The 20059-nt window shown below is 42.8% G+C and overlaps 1 protein-coding gene across 2 annotated transcripts; it reads right to left on the reverse strand.

Annotated features, from left to right (window-relative positions):
• Positions 1-4607: 4607 nt before the first annotated feature.
• LOC105823597 (uncharacterized protein C8orf76) lies at positions 4608-17669 on the reverse strand. 2 transcript variants are annotated; one of them, XM_012660848.1, is made up of 7 exons: positions 17528-17664; positions 14755-14850; positions 13846-13989; positions 10151-10217; positions 9760-9949; positions 6418-6550; positions 4608-4947 (listed from the first exon to the last, which is right to left on the reverse strand). In XM_012660848.1, the coding sequence occupies exons 1-7, from the start codon at positions 17642-17644 to the stop codon at positions 4753-4755; spliced, it is 942 nt and encodes a 313-aa protein (XP_012516302.1). In that variant the 5' UTR covers positions 17645-17664; the 3' UTR covers positions 4608-4752. The 2 variants fall into 2 exon arrangements, with proteins under 2 accessions (XP_012516302.1, XP_012516301.1); XM_012660847.1 differs by having other exon boundaries at positions 9760-10217; positions 17528-17669.
• Positions 17670-20059: the final 2390 nt, after the last annotated feature.

Below are 20059 nucleotides of genomic sequence, written 5' to 3' on the forward strand. Positions count from 1 at the left end.
GACTACATGCGTGCACCACAAGGCCCAGCTAATTTTTCTATTTTTAGTAGAGATAGGGTCTCGCTCTTGCTAAGGCTCATCTCGAACTCCTAAGCTCAAGCTATCTTCCCACCTTGGCCTCCCAACGTGCTAGGATTATAGCCATGAGCCGCCAAGCCCAACCATAATCTCCTTATTTTAAAGTCTGCTAATCAGCAACTTTAATTCCCCTTTGCCATGTAACCAAATGTATTCGCAGGTTCTGGGTATTAGGACGAGGACATCTCTGGGAGGGGGCACTATTCTGCTACCATGCTTATGGAGGCCTCGGGCCCTAGAGACCAGGAAAGGCCTGGAGTCAGGAAGTGGCAAAGCAGAGAACTGTTCCTCTGCCCCTTTTGTTTGGGCGTCTCCTTCATTTTGTTTCTCTCTGCAGACTGGCTCTGCCTGTCCTCAGTCTGCTTGGCAGAACACCACTAACTCCTCCTTTTGAGCTTGAGAAGAATCTCATTTCTGACCCTCTAGGAGAGAATCTGCTGGACCCAGCTTGGATCAGGAAGCTTCCCTCCTCCAATCAGTTAGGGTCGTTGAGTACAATATGGCTTATGGCTGCCAGGTGCCCACCCTGTGGACGGGCAGTTTTTAGAGAAGGGGCAGAGTGGTCACTAGCTGAAAATCCAAGCAGACACACACCAGAGCTTTGGGTGATGAAGCCACTCTGCCGAGGAGGGAGAAAAGACAAATGCCTGCCTATCCTCTATTCCTCCCACCTCTTTAGCAAAGCCTCCCAGTGGACACATTTTGACTGTGGAGACAGAATTAGAGCTGCCACTCTTTGGACTGTTGTTTTGCAGACTCAGGGGTCATTCACTTCAGCTTCTGAATGTATAGCAGCAGCAGCTTAGCCAAGGTCCAAAACGCTAAGCTAAGGCCTGCTTTAGCAAGGGGACAAGGCCAGGCACAGAGAAAGCAAGTGTGTGTGTGACTGTGATCTGACCCGACTGCGTGTGCAGCCGCACCATCAGAGCTTTGGGTTTTTGTATATCCCTCTCTGTTTACTTGCTTGTTTTTCTTTTTTTTCCTTTTTTTAATTAAGACCCTGGAAAGCACAGTGTAGACTACTTTTACAGATTAAATTTCAAAAGCACTAGAAAGCTGCTATTTAGACAATCTTTTGGTAAATGGTGGCCTTGGATTTGCTTTGTAGAGATTTTTACCCTAAGTTTTCCTAAAATGAAGCACATCTTTTTTGAAATGTGCTACTGTGCAGGCAAGCATGGGGCTCTGCAGGGATGGGCCTGAGTTTCTGGCTCACTGCACTTCAGGAAGCCTCTGCAAGGGCCTGAGGCTCCAGGAAGGCAGCAATGAAAGAAGTCATGGAAGGGGGCCTGGGCAAATCTGGGGATCAGGAGCATCTTGTCTGAGAATGACCTTTGAGCTGAGATCCATAGGAAGGGGAAGTTTATGGCTGGGCTGGGGAACTGCAGGAGAGAATGTTCCAAGTAGAGGTAGCTAGATAGCAAGGTGCTTGAGCGAGGGCAAGCTTGAGAGTCCAGGAACATGAGAAAGCCAGCGTGGGTACGGTACCAAAGGGAGCAGAGTGACTTGGGCTGGAGTGAGCCAAGGCCAGACCATCTAAGGCCTCACAGGCCTCACGAAGGACTTTGAGAATGATCCTTTTAAGATCCCTCTGGCTCCAGTGTGACGATAAGGGTGTGAGAATGTAAGACCAAAGACTCTCGATAGCTCAAACACCCAGCATATAGTCCCCCTTAAAACCTACTGTCGGCTGGGCGCGGTGGCTCACGCCTGCAATCCTAGCACTCTGGGAGGCCCAGGCAGGCGGATTGTTTGAGCTCAGGAGTTCAAAACCAGCCTGAGCAAGAGCGAGACCCCATCTCTACTAAAAATAGAAAGAAATTAATTGGAAAACTAAAAATATATAGAAAAAAAAAATTAGCCGGGCATGGTGGCACATGTCTGTAGTCCCAGCTACTCGGGAGGCTGAGGCAGGAGGATCGCTTGAGCCCAGGAGTTTGAGGTTGCTGTGAGCTAGGTTGATGCCATAGCACTCTAGCCCAGGCAACAGAGTGAGACTCTGTCTCAAAAAAACAAAACAAAACAAAACAAAAACCTACTGTCACTCCTAACACAGTGCCTTACACAGTATGGATGCATGTGATTTTTATGAAATGAATAAATAAACGATCAAATCATTAAAAAAAGGAATTTAAAAAAACCCTACCGTCTATTGAAGACAGGACATTTGAGAGTGCAAGAGGCAAGGAATTGCCCTTGGGTCTTACCCCCCGAGTGCAGACAATTGCGGCCGTGACACACATTTGCTCACCTTCCGAGTGACTCACTCACTGCTGAGAGGGTGTTGGTGCCTGAACAGGCAGGCCTGAAGATTCTTCTTTAGCATAATTATTGTTCAGTTCATTACCTTCACCATCTGTGCTGGAAATGATCGTGAGACGACTTTTGTGTGATGGAACCCCGAGGTGCCCAGCCTTCCTGGGTGCCCTTTCCCGCCCTTCATTACATCCAAGGCGTCAGAGTTCAGAGGCCAGGTTCTCACTTGCCTTGACATGCCACTGCCAGGAAGGCGAGTGGGGTGGGAGTGAGAGCAGATCCATGAAGACCATTCAGGCAATCGGGATGGTGTAGACAGCGGGTCTGGGAAGAAAACCAGAGGATTAGAAGTTCAAAGCACAGGCAAAGTTGGCAAGGGGGCTGGGATGGATACTGGAAGCCGAGAGGGGTTAGAGGAGAAAAGGGGGCAATTCTAGAAGCCTAGATGGATGGGAGGAAGAGGTTTCACTATAGGCAGAGAAACGGGCAGGACGCTGGGACTGCCTCGACACTATATGAGATCTACGGGGCAGCAACATTTTGTGCAAAGACACTAGCCAATTAATTCAGCAATTCTTTTCAACAACTATTTAGTGAGATGCCAGGTATTCTGGGGATACAAATACAAACAAAATAGTCATAGTCCCTGACTTTACAAAAGTTGGAGTCTATCATGGGAAATCATCAGGCAAACATGGAAAACAATCGAGTAATAAGGGGCAGGATGGGAGTAACAAAAACGGAAACCATGACCACTGGGGGATCAGGGTGACTTCTGGGAAGCTAATCTAAGTCAGACCTCAAAGGTGAATGTGAATTAGCCATCTGATGGTGGAGGGGTGTCCCAGGTGAAAGCCATGGTCCACTTAAAGGCGAGGAGCAGTGAAGGATGGAGCTCCAGGTGGCCACAGGCACACCACAAAGGGCTTGGCAAGCCACCCTAGAGCTTCTGCCCCTATCCTGAAGGCAATCCATACCTAGACCACCAACCCCATGATAACCTGTCTCCTGGCAACTACACGATGCTTGGCCCATAATAGCTCAACAAATGATGGCTAATGGCTGAATGGAGGGCAATGGGGAGCTGTTGAAGGATTTCCGTAATTTTTAAATGGTTCCTAAATTGAAATGTCTATTAACTGTACATGGTGTTTTGTTTCACATTAGAGAGGGAAAACCAATTGTGCAATTGCTGGTCACTAAAAAGACTAGTTTAAAATATAAGCAAGATCAGTCCTTGCCTGTTTTGGGAAGGTTACAAGGAAGATGGGTGAGCAGGAAGGGATACCCTGATGACTGCACCTTCTTGCTCAGGGCTGGAATTCTCTTCCCTCTGCTAATAACAGGTTAAAGCCATGAAGGACATTTGATGAACTTTTGGTTTATTATTAAATTCCTCTTGTAAGGGAGCTCTTCTATCCCAGATAATTCACCAAGTAACGTAATGGTCCTTTATATTCGAAGATGATGTTACAGACTGTAATTTTAACTTGTGTGGCTGAAAGGACAGGATGATCACCACACTGTGAGACAACGTTCTGTGGGTCTCTAATGTCTCTGTATGTCTTATGAGCAAGGCACTCGATGTTCTTTGTTCCAGACTATCTTTTCAAGAATGTTTGCATAGCAAATAGCCTTACAGAGGAGATAGTGTCTCCCCCTGGAGCCAAGGGCAAGCATGCTTACCGCCCATCATAAAAGATTCCAGTTTCCTAAACGCAGGGTTCCTCTTCTCTAACGCTACCCACTGCACATGCATCACAGGCGACAGTAATGCACTTTCACTGTATGTGAATGTATGCATTCATCTGTGCCCATATGTGTTGCCCCATTGGGACGTGGAGGCAAGAGAAAATGATACAAATATGCTGAAGCTTATATTGCTTGCTAGGCCATTAGTAATAAAATCCTTTGTCTCTGACCCAGGACTGTCTTCCGTCAGCATCCATGAAACTGTGGCAGGCTAACCTGCTAGCTTACAAATAGGGTAAGATCCCAGATCCTCTGCAGTGTCTGACATACCGTTCTTAGAAATAGTTTCCTCTCACATTTCAACATTCTTGGTCATTCCTGATGAATTCACCTAATCAGTGTGGATTCTTACACTGCTGGCTATCATATATTAACTGTTTTTAAAAGACAGATCTAAAAGCCTACTTTATACAGTTTCCCAGCAGATGTCTTCTAAAGGCGTAGTAGGCCTAAGACTCAAGTACGTATAAGGAGATAGCAAAAATCTACAAAGAAAAAAATAAAGGAACACAGTATAAATAATCTGGGAGAGAAGCCATTTTTATAAAACATAAATAATCATTTTTAATTCACTATATTCTGTGATTAGCAGTGGATCCTGTCTGAAGTAAACAAGGACAATTAATACATGGCAAGATGTTTTTTATTTTGTTTTTAAATGGACCACTAAGCCAAGATTTGTATCTCTGTATGGAACTGATTTTCAAAGGGACAGAAATGGTCTTTGATCTTTCTGAACCACTTGTCTTCAAATTCTTCTGAGGATGCGGTCACCAAGGCAGTCAGGGATGCTGAGCCAACACACTTCACCTCTGGGTGAACTTCATCTTTTATTTTTTCTGGGATATCTTCTCCCATAACCTGTAGCAGGAGAAAAAAAAAACTGTCCCACTAAAGAGGCAGCAGATATGGGATGGAAGACTATGTTGTTTATCAACTATAAAGGCTTTCATACAAGAGCAGAAAATACTTTAGTAGCTAGGAGACATTTCCAACATACTGAAAAGATGTCTGTTTAGTAGTAGTTATCCAAGGACGACATATTTAAAATATCCCATATTTCTACTCTCACCTTCCCCGAGTGAATTAAGGTAAATACTAATGAGGCAGCAGTAATATTTGGCCTACTGGGAGTACTGAGTCAACCTTTTTCTATCAAAGAGCATATTCTGTTGGTGAAAATGCAACAGCAAGTGATTCTCCCTCTTGTAAATGGCTGAAAAGGATGGGGTATATAGCCTGGGAAGAATATAACAGAGGCCGCGTGTGGGGCATAGATCCTGTCTCCTAGAAGTTTTCCTAAAGAAGTCAAAGGCAGCAAACCATCAAGCAACAAGTAGGTGTACCCACCCCTTTCCTGACACTGAAACAGACTGCAATCCCTCTATAACCAAAGCAATCACGGGGACTTAAGGAATGCATTTACCCAAAGAAGGTACAATACTGCTACCTACTGGTCACCACCAGGCCTAGAGGAACACAGGATCCTGTCCCAAGATTCCAGGTTGGTTTCTCTTTGATAAGACATCATAAAGTTAGGATGTAGAAAGCTGGTACCAGGACCCGCTAAATAATCAGTTCCACCTTTGGTAATGACAGTGAACTAAGTTCCAAAACATTTCATACCATTTGGCATAAAAGATTATGTGGCCATCTAGTGGTGATGTTGTAGAGGAATTTAAGTCGCATATGGATTTGGCCTAGATGATCTCTAAGATTCCTGCAAGCCCAGAGATCCAATATGTTCATGAAAACTCAAATTATAATGCTTAGAAGTACACGCAAAGAATGAAGCAGAAAGAAAATGGATTTGCAGCTGGCAAACACAAGCTCCAGGTCAGCTGCGCCACTGGAAATTTGACCTTAAGCCAGTCACTTCTCCGAGCCCCAACTCCAGCTCTACCTATCTTCACGAGCTGTTAATGAGGATGAATGTAGGAAAAAAAATACACAAAACTGTTGCACAAATGTGAGCATTGATTCATCTCATTCATTCAGCACTGAAACAAACAATTATTGGGCATTTATGACATTCAAGCAGGCAGGTGCAAACAAGCACCGACAACAGACGAAACAGCCCCTGCAGTTGAGCCTGCTACAGGGGAATGACACAAAGAGGCTGCATCGGTGACTGTTGAGTGATCAAAAGGCTCATAAAGGAGAGACATAGAAGTCCTGCAGTCGATGAGATGTGGCCCTATTTTTTAAAAAATGGTATCAGAGCCAGGAAAATTATTTACGATGCCTTGTTTCACATAAACCCAAGGGGGAAAAAAAAATAAAAAAATAAAAAAAATAAAAATAAAAATAAACCCAAGGGGATACACTCACCTCAGCTATCAATAGCAAAGTGTCTTCTTTGAAGTTGAACCCTTTCATTTTATCTTCAATTTCCTGCTGAGTCCTTAAGTTCCTTTCCAAAGCAAACGAGGTCTGCTGAGGTTGGGTAAGCTGAAGCAAAAGCCTGAAAAACCGAACAGTCCCAACGTGTAGGCTCTGCTTAAGGAAAGCAGGGAGATGTTCACACACAGCCCAGCCGTTCAGTTGGGTGTGAGTCCTGCCAGGCTAAAAAGAAGGTGCCCACCCTCCCTTAAACTATCATTTGAAGCTTCTTACTCTGAATAAATTGTCCAACTTTACACTGGAAATTCATCTTTTCTAAAATCAATAGACCAACGCTTCTCGAAATCTTTAGGGAGCAACACCTCAAAAGAGCTTCCTGTGGAAGCCAAGTGATTGAAAGGGTAAGTAATTTGGAGTGACAGGAACAAGCCTCCCGATCAAAGACTCCTCTCACACAAGCGTTCTGGATTTGTTCCCTTGAAGTCAGAGTTCTATGACCCTCCCATCTCCCTCGACCCCACAGCTAAGTGACCTCGAGGACTAATTAGCTTCACTAATACCCTTCAATTATCCAAGGCAGGGCCAAATCTTTGATGGCCCTCTGCTGACTACTGCCTTACCACTAACTTCCCCATCATGATCATAACCTGGTCTCCTCTCTCGTTCTTCCTCCCTCCTGTCCTCCTCACTTGACTCCTTCTCACTGCTTTTTAAAATATTGAATGTGCAGGTTTTTTCAGTTTCCTCAGGCCTTACTGGTCCCTGCTGCTAGGCCCAGAAGCACTTGGCTTTCCTGTTTACTTATTTCATATTCTGAGGAATGTACCAGCCACTGCTCTAGGCACTGAGAGATGTTGGTGAGCAACAGTCAGGTACCTGCCTCTTGGGATGGGAGGAGGAAGACTGCAAATAAGTAATTTCACATAGTGACAAGTGCCATGAAAAAAAATCAAAGACAGGGTAGATGCAGTGTCTCCTTCAGATGGGGCAGTGCAGGAAGGCTTCCCCAATATCCCATTCAAGTTATGACCTAACGTACGATGAGCCAGCCAGGAGATCATCTGGGCAAAGGACTTGGCCAGGGAGGAGGCGCCCCTGACACAAGAAGTAGCTTGACATGTTTGAGAATCATTAAAATCACTGTGGCTGGCACACAGCCAGGGAGAAAAAACTACAGTAAATGAGGTGAAAAAAAAGGCAGGATCAATTCAAATTAAACCTTGCAGGCCACGGAAACAAATGTGGTATTGATACAAGTGTGATGATGGGAAGCCACTGGAGTTTTATAAAGACGCATGACCTAATTCACAGGTAAAAGGACCATTTGCCTGCACAAATGACCTCCTAGTTTTCACTCTCCTCAGAATTGATCCTACCTGACTTCCCACTATGATGACTGATGATCTCTTTCTTGATTCTTCTAAATCTCTAGCTCCCTTCTTCTGAGCTCGACTCCTACTTCCTAACGAGGAACTCTCACTAGATGTCCCGCAGGCACCCGAATCTCAGTATTTCAAGCCTAAAATCATTACCTTCCACCCCAAATCTGCTCTGCTTGTCCTCCCATGTGAAAGGCACCACCATCCACCTGTGTACCCATGACAGACTCTCCAGAGATGCCTGTGTTCTCTTTACCCCCATCCTTCCCCACACTCAACTGGTCACCAAGTCCTGTCTATTCCATCCTGCAGTGACATCCATTTCTTCTTTTTATTACCACTGCACTGTCCTAGGTCTGGCCCTCATCACCTTCCACTAATTAGTGCAGAGCTTCTTCACTGGTGTCCCTAGCTGCAAACGCTTCCTTCTAATCCATCATCTCAGTCACCAGAGTGCTCTCTAAATCACACCTCTTATCACATACTCCAATATTTAAAAACTTCAAACACTCTTCAGGCCTTCAGTACAAGGACAAAACCCTTTAAGTTGACATCTAATATCTTGGGCAAAAAATAAAATTAAAAACAATAAAAGTACTACTAGCCAACATTTACCAAGTGCCTACTGTATATACTGTGCAGTACGAGAAGTACTTTAGATACTTTAATTCTACAATCCCAGAAAATAGGCACTTTCCCCATTTCTCCATCTGTCAAGATGAGGAAACTAGAGATTTGTGCAAGGTCAGCCAGCTGGCAAGTGGAAGAGTCCAAACTCATTCACTCATATCAACAATTTACTAAGTTCTCCAAAACCAGATCTGACTGCAAAGTTCTACTTCCTACTTACTCTGCCACCCTGGCATCGTGGTTTGCGGCCTACCTCGAGCTCCCACACGAATGCTGCTCTTGCCACCAGACTATGGGACAGTACTGTTCTACCTCAGAGCTTCTGCCCCTTTGGGCTGTGCTTTCTCTTTATCTAGTCAGTTTTAGTGGGCAACTGACAAGTGTTCCTACGTTTAGCAGAAGCATCATGCCCTCTGTAAGGGCTTCCTTCTTTCTGCCACACCAACAGCTCCCTTATGTTGGTCTCCATAGCACCGGTGCTGCCAGTCACCACACATACATTTTCCCCAATATAGGGAGCAACGTAAGGAAAGAAACTGCTTTTTAAACCATCTTTAGGATCCTAGCACTAAGCACATGCCTGGCATGTAGCTGTTACTCAATGTGCTTTTGAATTAAGGTGACACAGTCAACAGTACATAAGCATCTACTGAATACATTTTAAATTCATCAGATAAACGCCACTTCTTGGTAAGCCTCACTTTTAATTTTTCTTGAATTCTCCAGATTAAAAAAAAAATGACAACTGTATGTTCTCTAGTATCTTTTGAGACATGAGCCTGCCGCTTCTCTCATCAATTATAGAACTGGTCAAGAGCATTCCCCCCAAGCTTCCATCAGACTCTTATGCTTTTAGGATATAAAGTACTTGGAGGAGTCCCTAGGGACAAACCATGGGCATTCTCTGTAGAATAATTAAGCATCACTTAGTCCCATTATCAGCGATTCAAACACAAGAGCAGATTTTCTTCTTTAGTAGATTTCTGTGGAATATGAGTGAACAATTCCTTCTTTAAAATATCTCTTCTCCCCTTTTCAATGTTTTATACATTTAATTTTCTTTTCCTAATATTTTAATGTTTTCCGATTCTAACATTCTATCTTGAGCAATGACACAGGTTGTATTCTTGAACAAATGTAGTTTTGTTTCCAAATCTTACATACTGAAAAAACACATGTTCCAAGGATTCTGTCTAGACTGCAGGAAAAATTCAAAAATACCAAGTGTCTAGCCTAGAAGTTTTTGAAGCTTAAAATTAGAAAAGTAAAACCTTCCCTCTGAACTTATTACCATGTGTTGTTTAATCCACTCTTAGCTTACCTGGTGCGTATAAAAGAGGCACATGCTTTCATCTGAGTCTCTATCATCACTGCTTCTCTCTTTTCTGCCATACAGTCTTGGATGTTTTTAAGAGCTTTCTCATTTCTCTGGCTATTACTGTTACTTGCTTCCACAGAAAACACAGAGCTCTCAGGCAAGGTTTCAGGGAAACACAACAGGCAGTCTTTTCCTGAGTGTGGAAAGGAGGATTTGATAGTTTTGTCACTTGAGGTGAAACTGTTCTGTTTCTGAGATGACGCAAACACTGCTGAAAGAGTTGGCCCCAGATTCAGGTAAGCCTCTGCCAATTTGCCCCAGTTCCAAGGATTAAAAGGATGCAAAGAAATCAGTTTCTGCAGGCAGAAAATTGTTTTCTCCAAGTTCTGCAAACCTGAACAAATGGCAAACTGGAGGTAGAGCACAGTGGTTAAGTGGTCTGTGTTGGTTGCTTTATTTTCCTGAGGAGAAAAAAAAAGGTTAAAAACTTTAAACTGCAAAGTATTTTCCATAAAAATGAGGATGTCTAAAAACCCAAGTTACGTATGTTATAAATCAGAAGTACTTTTCAGTAGCTATATAGAGTAAACTAAATATATTTCAATAGATCTCATGTTTGAAACTATAAACCTAAAGAAATATATATTACCTAGCAAAATAGTCACCAGCCATTCCCACACATCCTAATATCCTAATAACATAACTATTCATGTGATAGTGGCCTGACAAATGTTCAGCACCAAAAATAATAAACATCAGTTTATTTCCAACTTGTATTATAATCTGTACTGTCTTCAGCCAGATATCTGAAGGTTGCAGGCCAATTTTCTTAGACCCTGGCCTAATGGTTCCATTGTAATATTGGAGGCTTTCTAAAAATCCAAATGGTAATTTCCTTGAGGATTTGAACAAACTCCACTTCCAAATTTTATTTGGCTTAAACATCTTAAAACAGGATAGCCCTGAAGCTCTCAGTGCTTCGTGATGCATCATAATTGAATTCAAATGCTTTCCTTGGCAACTATTACCAAGGCCAATTATTTTTGGCCAAAGGGGGTTGCTTGGTTTCCTTCTCATCCGAAAATCCTTTTCAAGTCTCCTTAACTAGAGCCATCACCTCTTGCCTAACCTGCCAGATGGCAAATGCCCTCTAGGTTAGGAAAAACAGGCCTTCTTTTTCTAAGTTAAAGTTTGCAGAGAGCAGATGGCAGACTAAAATTATCTGTGAGTTGAAGTCTAAGGAAAGCCTGGCCTGCCAGCATCCAGATCAAGCTCCCGCACAGAATTACACTAAGCATGAAATAGGAGCAAAACTACCCAGTATACAGCCCAAAGACACTGGCAGACCGGTAGGTGAAAGCCTGTGGGCAACTCCAAATACTCCTATGTTGAGTGAAAAGATAGGACATAAAGCCCCATGCAACTTATTTGGTGATACCATACCCTCTCAAAGACAGAATGTATCTTGTTTTATCAATGCTATTGTTTAGTGTCTGTCCTTCCCAACAGACCATTAAGCTCCACAGGAGCTTTTGTTCAATGCTGAATTACTAGAACAGAGCAAGCTCCTTGGCCATAGCAGGTGTTAATAACTGTTGACTAATGACTCTTCTAAAGGCAAATCATGTCTTTTATTTATCGTAGGGAAAGCAACACGTATAGACTATATCTGTAAGAAATGCTACCTTTCTTCTGTAACCAGTCTATTGCGCTTTATACTATTCAAAACATTTTCATACTGAGAAAGCAAATGTGTGTTAGGGTGGAGGTTGTTAACGTGATTTTGACACTAGGGTTTTGACAGCATGATTAGTAAACTCCCCTCTGGAAATTAAATTCTACTTAAATGAGTTTGAGGGATTTTCCAGAATACTACAGCTCCTTCTGTAATAAAACGATGATGATGACAGTTAACATTTATGGAGTGCTTACCATGTGCCAGGCACTAAGTGTTTTACTAGTTAATCCTCATGACAATCCTTTAAAATAGATTCTATCATTAGCCCTATCTTACAGATGAGGCAGTGGAGTCAAAGAAGTTAGATAACTTGCCTGGGTTCACACAGCTAGTAAGAGGCAGACTACAGTCAGTTACACTGGAAGACACAGAAAAAAGGGTACCTCAGAAGAGCTGACATGTTAGCTGGCTAACCCACCCGACATTAGGGGAGCATTGTATGTGCAGGATATGGATATTGTTTATTTGTCTTCTTAGCATCAAACCCAGAATCAGGGAAATGGTGGGACTGAAACAAATGTTTAAGTGGATAAATGAAAGAGAGTCATTGACTATCAGAAAGACATTTTCTTACCACAGTTTATCATGTAAGCACACCAGCCACTATAAGAAAATGTTCTGATTATTTAAGAAGTAAGTCCTATTATAAATTTTATCTAGACATCACTAAGAAGAGAGGTGAACTTCAACAAATGTTGTGAGCATAAAATGTTCATATCCTGATGGGCACTCCAAGATTTGCTGTCTATTTTATTCAATGTTACAAACTGACCAGTCCTCCTACAGAATGGGAGGGGAAAATAACCACTACAACAAAAAACAGACGTGGGCCAGAGCTAAACAAAAGAGGGTCCTCAAATAGGGATGAAATTTAAAAAACAATAAAACATGAGTTACCAGGAAATAAGAAAACCAAGCAGACAGGCAGGGTTCACTGAGATAACGTGCAAGAGACTCAAAGAAAGGGGTGAGACCCACGAGGCTACTGTCTGTTTTTCACCCCAGCACTCTCTCCCCAACAGGGTGCCTGATGAGCAGTTTTGAAAGTCTTGACATGGTGTTAAAGGTCTTCTGACTGGTGTCCCTCCTGCCCGGTTAACATCCCAAGCTCTGGCATCTGACTGACAACAGATCCTTCTCTGAGCCACACAAACAGAGATTTACTGAGCTACAAGGAATCAGAGAGAACTCAGCCCCTGCCACTAATGTAGCTGCCACTGCCTTTGACAATCGAGGCAAAGAGGATGAAACATAACAGTGACGTGCAAGAGATGCTACAAAGAGAGCTGAAGGGAAAACAGAAAAGTAACCAAGTCTAGAAAAAGGTACCGAAAGGGCCAAAAGCACTGTTAACCTGCAGATCAGGAAGACTGGGAATGAACACGAGTAAATTCCACTGAGTTCACTGTTCAGGCCAACGCTTCCTTAACAAAGCGATCCATCTTCCAGCTTATGAATTAACCCACGATTAGTAGAGAATGGAAGAGAAAGAACAAAACACAGCTATTTTCCATGTTCTCAAGACAATTACCACCAAGGTTTCCTCACACTGTAAGAGGCTGAGGTCCCATGCAGTGAACCTCTGGGCAAGCAAAGCTTAGGGATTTCTCTTAGTTAATGAGATGGAGGATGACAGCTCAACTGCACGCATACTTTGGGCTGACCTCTGCCAGCTACATCCACAGGGTTCAAAATCAATGCCACAGTGCCTCATTAATTCCCTGTGAGGAAGAAAACTGGTCACCATAAACTGGGATTGGTTTGATTTAGACTAATTCCCATATAAAATTTACACAAAAATCAATACAAGTAAACCATAAATGGCTTAACCTAAAAAGAAAAAAAAGCAGAAACTAGAATTCCAAATAACTACCTTTATCCTTTAAAAAAATTCCGCAAATTCCACTTAAAAACAAAAAGGACTATTAAGCTTGTCGTGAGTATTTAGTCATTTTTTGTAACTTTTGCCTGCTTAAAAAAGTAATATATGCTCACTGTAGAAATTTTGGAAAATAAAGTTTAAAAAAAATCTAATGAAGAAAACAGATCACTCATAATCCTTGCCCACTGAGTACTTATTCCTAACAAGAGAAAAACCTCTGCAAATGAGATTTTCAGGCAATAAAGAATTTTGAGCATAACACAAGAAAAACAGTACAAGAAAATGATTATGTTTAGAGCTCCAAACTGTTCATCTTAATAAAGTTCTTACACTACTGACAATTTTCTTCTGCTTATCCAAACCCACAGATTTTGCTACTACCAAGAAGTTTGTTTTGCATTTAGAAAATAAGCTATTCAATTGCCCTTGGTATAAGAACATCTGTGAAAAAAGCAATGGAACCACTCACCAAGTTCGTAGCAATCTCCAGCGCTTCCATGTGCCTTCCTAGGTGAGCCAGACACCGAGCCTGGCCTTCCTGGACATCTCTTTTCATGGCAAAATTGGTAGAGGACAATTTTTCATAGATACTGGAATACTCCTGAAGTGCTTTCTGGCAATTATTTGTTAAAGGACATGAAGGGAAGAGCAGAAAAGAAAGGTGAAAAACATAAAAAAGGATTCAGTGTAGGCATGATTTTTTCCTAGGTGGAAGGTAATGTTCTCATTGACCCCACAATGAACTAAAGAAGACTTGAGTATTCCAGTCAGTCTTATTTTCCTAAAAGGTAGAGAAGGAACGGCTGGAGAATATAACCACTACCACCATGGAAAGCATCACGGTATAACAGAAAAAGCACTCTGGAGCCAAATATGCCAGGCTTTAAAACCTGGTTTTGCCACTAACTTGTTGTATAACATTTTCATCAGCAAAATAACAACAGGATTCTGATGAAGATAAAATGAGATACACACACACACACACACACACATGTTATATATGTAATATACAGCAACCTGACATCTAATTGTTAGTTCCTCCCTTTTCTTACACATTTTGAGGTGTTTTGTTCCTGTGGCACTATAAAATATCTCTACTGGAGGTTCCCACATGACATACAGAACCTGGGGAAACAGACCTACAAGAACCCCAAAAGGATCCTTTTGTTGGAATTACAGGAAACAAAACAAATTCTATACAGCCACATAGAAAAGGACAGAAACTTGGGAGTCTAAGACTATAAGTACACATCATAAAAAATTAAACTCATTTTCATAAACACACTCATAACTTTGCACACTGTTATTTACATAAGCGGTAATTCATAAAACAAGAGGCTACTTCAAGTACCACAAACTTATATATGTTGAATTCTACCTGATACTCTTGTCGTCTATAGGCCAGGTCCCCTTTGAATTTCTTGATAGTTAGCACTTCAACATCATCACTGCTCTCTGTTTCTTCATAAAACCACTACAAATCATGAAAACAGCATATTACAGAGGGAAGCTATGCTTTTCCACCTCATATTCAGAAGTACGATATAATTTTCCATAATATAAATGCTTAAACCTCAAAAAAGACATACTTCTTCAGGATCAGACTTGGGGGAATATATTTGGTGAAGAATAATGACAATTTTAATGATGGCCCAGTTTTTATTAATATTATCACAAGTAATAAACATACTAATAATATGATACCTCTCTAAAAAAGAAGCACACGAGTATATGATTTTACCTACGGCATTTTCCATACAGGGTTGTGGTGCCTGGGAACCTACATTTATCCAGCACGGTTCACACTGGTTCTTCAGAATGAGAGGTGTTTTCTTGCAGACAAATTTTAGGGTGAATGGAATAGGGACTGACAACTCTTTATTCAAAGGACATAGGAAAGAATTACACTTATGGTGCTATATGAAAATGCCTAAAGGCAAAAAAAGTAGAATCTAATCAAAGAAGGAGACAGAAATTAAGGCTGAAAAGGAGCTTCACACAATCAAATACCTAAGACCTGTAGGAGAGAAGTCTGAGGACTTCTCTTAGTATGCTCAGCTGGGATACTTTATTTGCTTTCCTGATTTAAATCCGACGGATGGAAAGGAAAGTGAGACTGAGGTTTCTTAACTGTTGAATAAACAACTCTAGATATGAGGAAACACACTCTCAACGCCATTTTTTCCAGCTCTAAAAAAGGTCTCTCATACTCCCTTTTACTCACAGTAAAACACATTAAGGCTGAATAAAGTCTATCCCCAGTTAAATGCTATTACTTCGAATGTAAATAGCCTTGTGATTGTTCCACCAACACATCAAAACTGCTTGGTTCTATTTCTGAAAGAGTTGTCTGAGTATCAACGCCTCTTGTTATCATAGTAAAATTAACTTCTCCCCTTAGCCTGATCCATCACAGGAGAAAGCTGGGAACCACTGTTTCTCTGTGCTCCTTTACGCATGGTATAACTCAAAAACAACAGTCTATGTACTTAACGCCCAATTTTCCTTAGTACTCTACTGCTCTCTAGTCACATACGGTGTTAGACTAGCCAGTCCTAACTTCTTGAACAATAACTGCACACCTATAAACCTCCATCAAATTTTCATTATCCTACCAGGAAATAATCAAGCAAAACTGGCTTTCAAATGATTACTTTTCTTCTCCCCCATAACCTGCAGGCCTGCAAGAATTCTGACAACAGATGCCTTCAAATACCCTACTCTGGTAAGAGAAAGGAGGGAAGAGCTGTGACCAAGGGTGGGGACTAAGAGGTGAAGTGCATAGGAACAGGCAGGGACAACAGAAACCCAAACTCCTACTTTTACACCAAGGGAAACCAACATGGCATGAATAAGTTTATGAACAGTGTATTTTCATATTCATACAGCAAACAAATTCTAAAGTCAAGTGATTTTTAGATTTCACTTTATAAGTATACAAAACAGAACATCTGACAAAGTATTTTCATATACATTATCTTGTTTCACTCCCACAATAACCCTGTGAGCCAGCAAGTATTATTTTTTTCAAAAGACAGATAAGGAACTGACACCTTGATCGGCCAAGCTGGTAAAGCCAACACTGAAAGACAAGGGTTCTATCTCATAACTGGAGCTTTTTTATTCCCCAACACATGACTTCCCAAGCCCACGTCCTGTTTTTGGTCTACGTGATGGAGCACTGAAGGTAACTTTGAAAGAACGCATGTAGTAGGGAGAAAATGTAACTGAAATAAAACAAAAATACAATTCAGTAATTATCGAGTGCCTGGCATCTGTTAGTACAATTGTGAGGGACAAACGAGACAATACATACAAAGGAACCCATCACAGTGCCTGGGACACTTCAGTCTCCCACAGACATTAGTTATGATCGGTGAGATGATATTTTACACTCACGAAATACAAAGTAATACTCTACTAATTCAAGAATATTTATGGGGTTCCTATTATGAACAACAACTGTTAGGCACTGCAGAGGACATCAAGTTAAGAACCCACTCTTGTGCGATACTTCAGCGCTCTGCGTCTAAGGACTGGATGAGAATACTGACAAGAGCTTTAAACAGAGGCTAAAGGGCGGGGAGCGGTCCAAAGACAAAAATATTTGCTTGAAAGAAGTAATCAGAAAAGACTTCCTGGAGGAGGCGGCATTTAAGATGTGCCTTGAGAAATGGATACAAGTAAACGATTCTGACCATCAGACGGGGTGAGTGTGGGCAGGGGAAGCTCACCGAAAAGGCGCGGGCCAGTTTGGGAGACGGACGACACCAAGGTTTAAGAAGTGGGCAGTGGCCGCATTTCTGAGGGCCCCGGTTGCCCGCAGCAGGTTACCGGAGATTTCGGGGCGGGGGCGGGAAACCAGCGAGCCGCGGCCAGGCCGGCCACACGCCGGGTGGGAGCTCGACAACGCGGGGATTCTCCCGCGCGGACGCGGGACGGGGTCCGGGGACGCCGCTTCCCCCGAGGAGTGGAAGGGAAGACGGGGGAGGCTTGCGTGGGGACGAGTCAGAGCAGGAAGGCGGCAGGCACCCGAGCCAGCCAGAGGCTGGGGTCGCGCGGGCGTGGGGCGTCTGAGGCGCGGAAGGCCGGGGACCCCCGGAGGGCGAGGCCCGGGGTCTGGGGCGAGGCAAAGAAGCCCCACCTCTCACCTGCGGCTCGCAGCGCTTGGCACAGTAGGACGCGGACGGTCCGGGACGCCGCTCGGGCCTCTCCTCGAACACCGAGTCCTCGAACTCGCCGCCGAACAACCAACACCCAGTCTCCATAGCGCGCCCACGGCCCAGGCAACGAGAGAAGGCGGTGCTAGCGGCACCCATGTGCGGGCCCCCGGAAGGGGCGGAGCCACCAGCGCCCGGAGCGCGGCGTTCTGGGACTTGTAGTCTTTGGAAGGGCCACCGAGGAGTTGTGGCGTGTTGCTGATGGTGGGGGGTCTTGGTTGAGCCGAGATTTTTATCTGACTCACAGACTAACCAAACGCCAAGACAGAAGGTTTGATGTCTCCGTGTCAGGAGATGGGCAGAGCGATCCTCACCTGCACTCATTAAAAAGCACTGTCCCAGGGTAGCTGTTTAAAACTCGCAAATACCGTTTTTTAGCCGCTGTGCATTCCTGGCATTGTGTTAACCACTTTTTTTGTGCTTTCTATTTTCGCCTAACAAGCGCCTTGTGAAAGACACAGTGATTCCCATTTTGCAAATGAAGATATTGGAGCTTGGAGAGGTTAAGTAACTTGCTCAGGATTAGTTATTACGTGACTAAGAGCTGGGAAATACAGAAATGAGTCAGTATTCCCCATGTCTCCGGAGAAGAGGCCACTATCACTAACAAGACCAGAGTCATTCACTCATTCACGCATTTATAAAATGGACGGCAGAAATTTGCCGAGGTGGGGGCTCAATCAGGGGGCATTCATTCCACCTGGAGAGAAACACCAAATTCCAGGATTCTAAGACTATCATTTCTTGACTCTAGAAAGTAGAGATTGTTGACAAAATACTGCCCAGTATTGCGCAGCACAATATTACTGTGCCATATTACACAGCAGCTAATAAACAAAGGTCTTCGTTCTTTTTTCTCCTATTCCTCCTCACTCACCCATTCCTCTTTCACCGTTTTTCTTCCAGGGTTCTTTCTTCAACCCAATTTTTCACTCCAGAAACTCACCCTACAGGAACCTAATCCACTCCCCCATATTTCAAAAATCTCTCTGCTATTTATGCCCCAAATCTAGAACCAGCCCATTTATTCAACAGCCTGGGGTGGGAGACTCCACCTGAACAACCTCCAGGCGTTGTTAGCTACTAGTGATTTCATCCATAGAAGATCCATTTTGAAACATATTTTTTTGTTTTCCCATCTGAACCCCGCCACCCACCCTCACTCCCAGGTCTAACCTCCTCCTGGCCCAACAACTAACCCGTCAGAAAGTGTTAGGGCGCTTATGAGTAAAGGTAGTTCTTTGCCCTATGGAATCAGGATTCCTGGGCTCAGGGGTTTCTAGCCTTTTTACCACCAAGAACTCTTCAGTTATTTTTTCCCCAAAGTTGTGGAGGATTTGTTTACAAAACAAACTGCATTTGTTAATTAATTACTGCTCCATTTTCCTTTGAAAAATGGAATCTAGATCCTATGTAACAGCCAATTCAAGCTTCTACCCAGCCTGAGTCTACCAGCATTGCTTCACTGTGTCTTATAATAGAATTCTAGTTGAAAGCAATGAAGTAGTTATTATGGACCCTGGGAAGCCTGAGGAAAGATAAATCTGATTAGCACTGGGCCCTTGGCAATAATGAAAACAGCTCAAAGACCCCTGTCACTATTGAGGACCAAGGATCTAGGTCCCCAGTTGCAAACCACTACCTCACTTGTTAGGGAGGCCCCAAGATAATGTAATTTTAAAATAGTAGACCAATAAAAAAGGGCATTATACACTCTGTAACTCTTAAAGCTACCCTATACACTTAAGAAATGCTAGATGTTAGGCAGTGTTAGGGAAAGGGAGTAAATTGGAATTCTGCAAGTATCTAAAATTGTATAATGTGATAAAAATCTGTTTCTATAGATTTTTATCTATAAAAATCTGATTTTTAATTAAGGTGCTGGATTGAGTTCCACATCACAAGGTGAACACCACCTCCTCCAGGCAGCCCTCCTTTTCTGTAATCCCCCCATGCTTCTGTCTATCTACTGTGGCATTTAGCACGATATGGACTGTTGGAAGTTAGAGATGCTGTCTTTCTCACTCTTGTAAACTCAGCCCCTAGACTGGACTTGGCCCAGAGCAGCTCAATAAATGTCCATTAAACAGATAGTCGAATGGGTGAATGAAAGGGATAATCCCCAGGAAATGGCATGAGCATTTCTCAGTTTTAAGTCACATGTTTATGTCCTGTCTGTGAGTGGAGGAGGGTAGGAACCAACATTTGTTTAGTATCTATTACAAGGTTGTGCTATGGGTACCCTATTAACTTTATTTCAATTTATTCTCACACTATCCCTCTCTGAATTAGACATTATTATTCCTGTTTTTACAGATGAGGAAATACGATCTGAGAGGTAACTTGCCCAGAGTCCCAGGTGGCAAATAGAAGGGGTTAGTTCAAAGTCAACTTTATCTGACATAAAATTCCACCTTGTTAACTATCCCTCAACAACAAAATGGTGGAGCGTCATGAAGACAT

This window comes from Propithecus coquereli, unplaced genomic scaffold (genome assembly GCF_000956105.1).
Source record: "Propithecus coquereli isolate 6110/MARCELLA unplaced genomic scaffold, Pcoq_1.0 Scaffold68, whole genome shotgun sequence".
Lineage (NCBI taxonomy): Eukaryota > Metazoa > Chordata > Mammalia > Primates > Indriidae > Propithecus > Propithecus coquereli.

What these genes read in the sequence shown, in the direction of transcription:
- LOC105823597 (XM_012660847.1), bottom strand. Translation starts at nt 17,644, where the DNA reads ATGGAGACTGGGTGTTGGTTGTTCGGCGGCGAGTTCGAGGACTCGGTG. An exon ending in CCAAGCGCTGCGAGCCGCAG is followed by an intron (nt 14,851 to 17,527) that starts GTGAGAGGTGGG and finishes CATGATTTGTAG; the next exon opens with TGGTTTTATGAAGAAACAGA. An exon ending in CTTTGCTATTGATAGCTGAG is followed by an intron (nt 4,948 to 6,417) that starts GTGAGTGTATCC and finishes CTCCTGCTACAG; the next exon opens with GTTATGGGAGAAGATATCCC.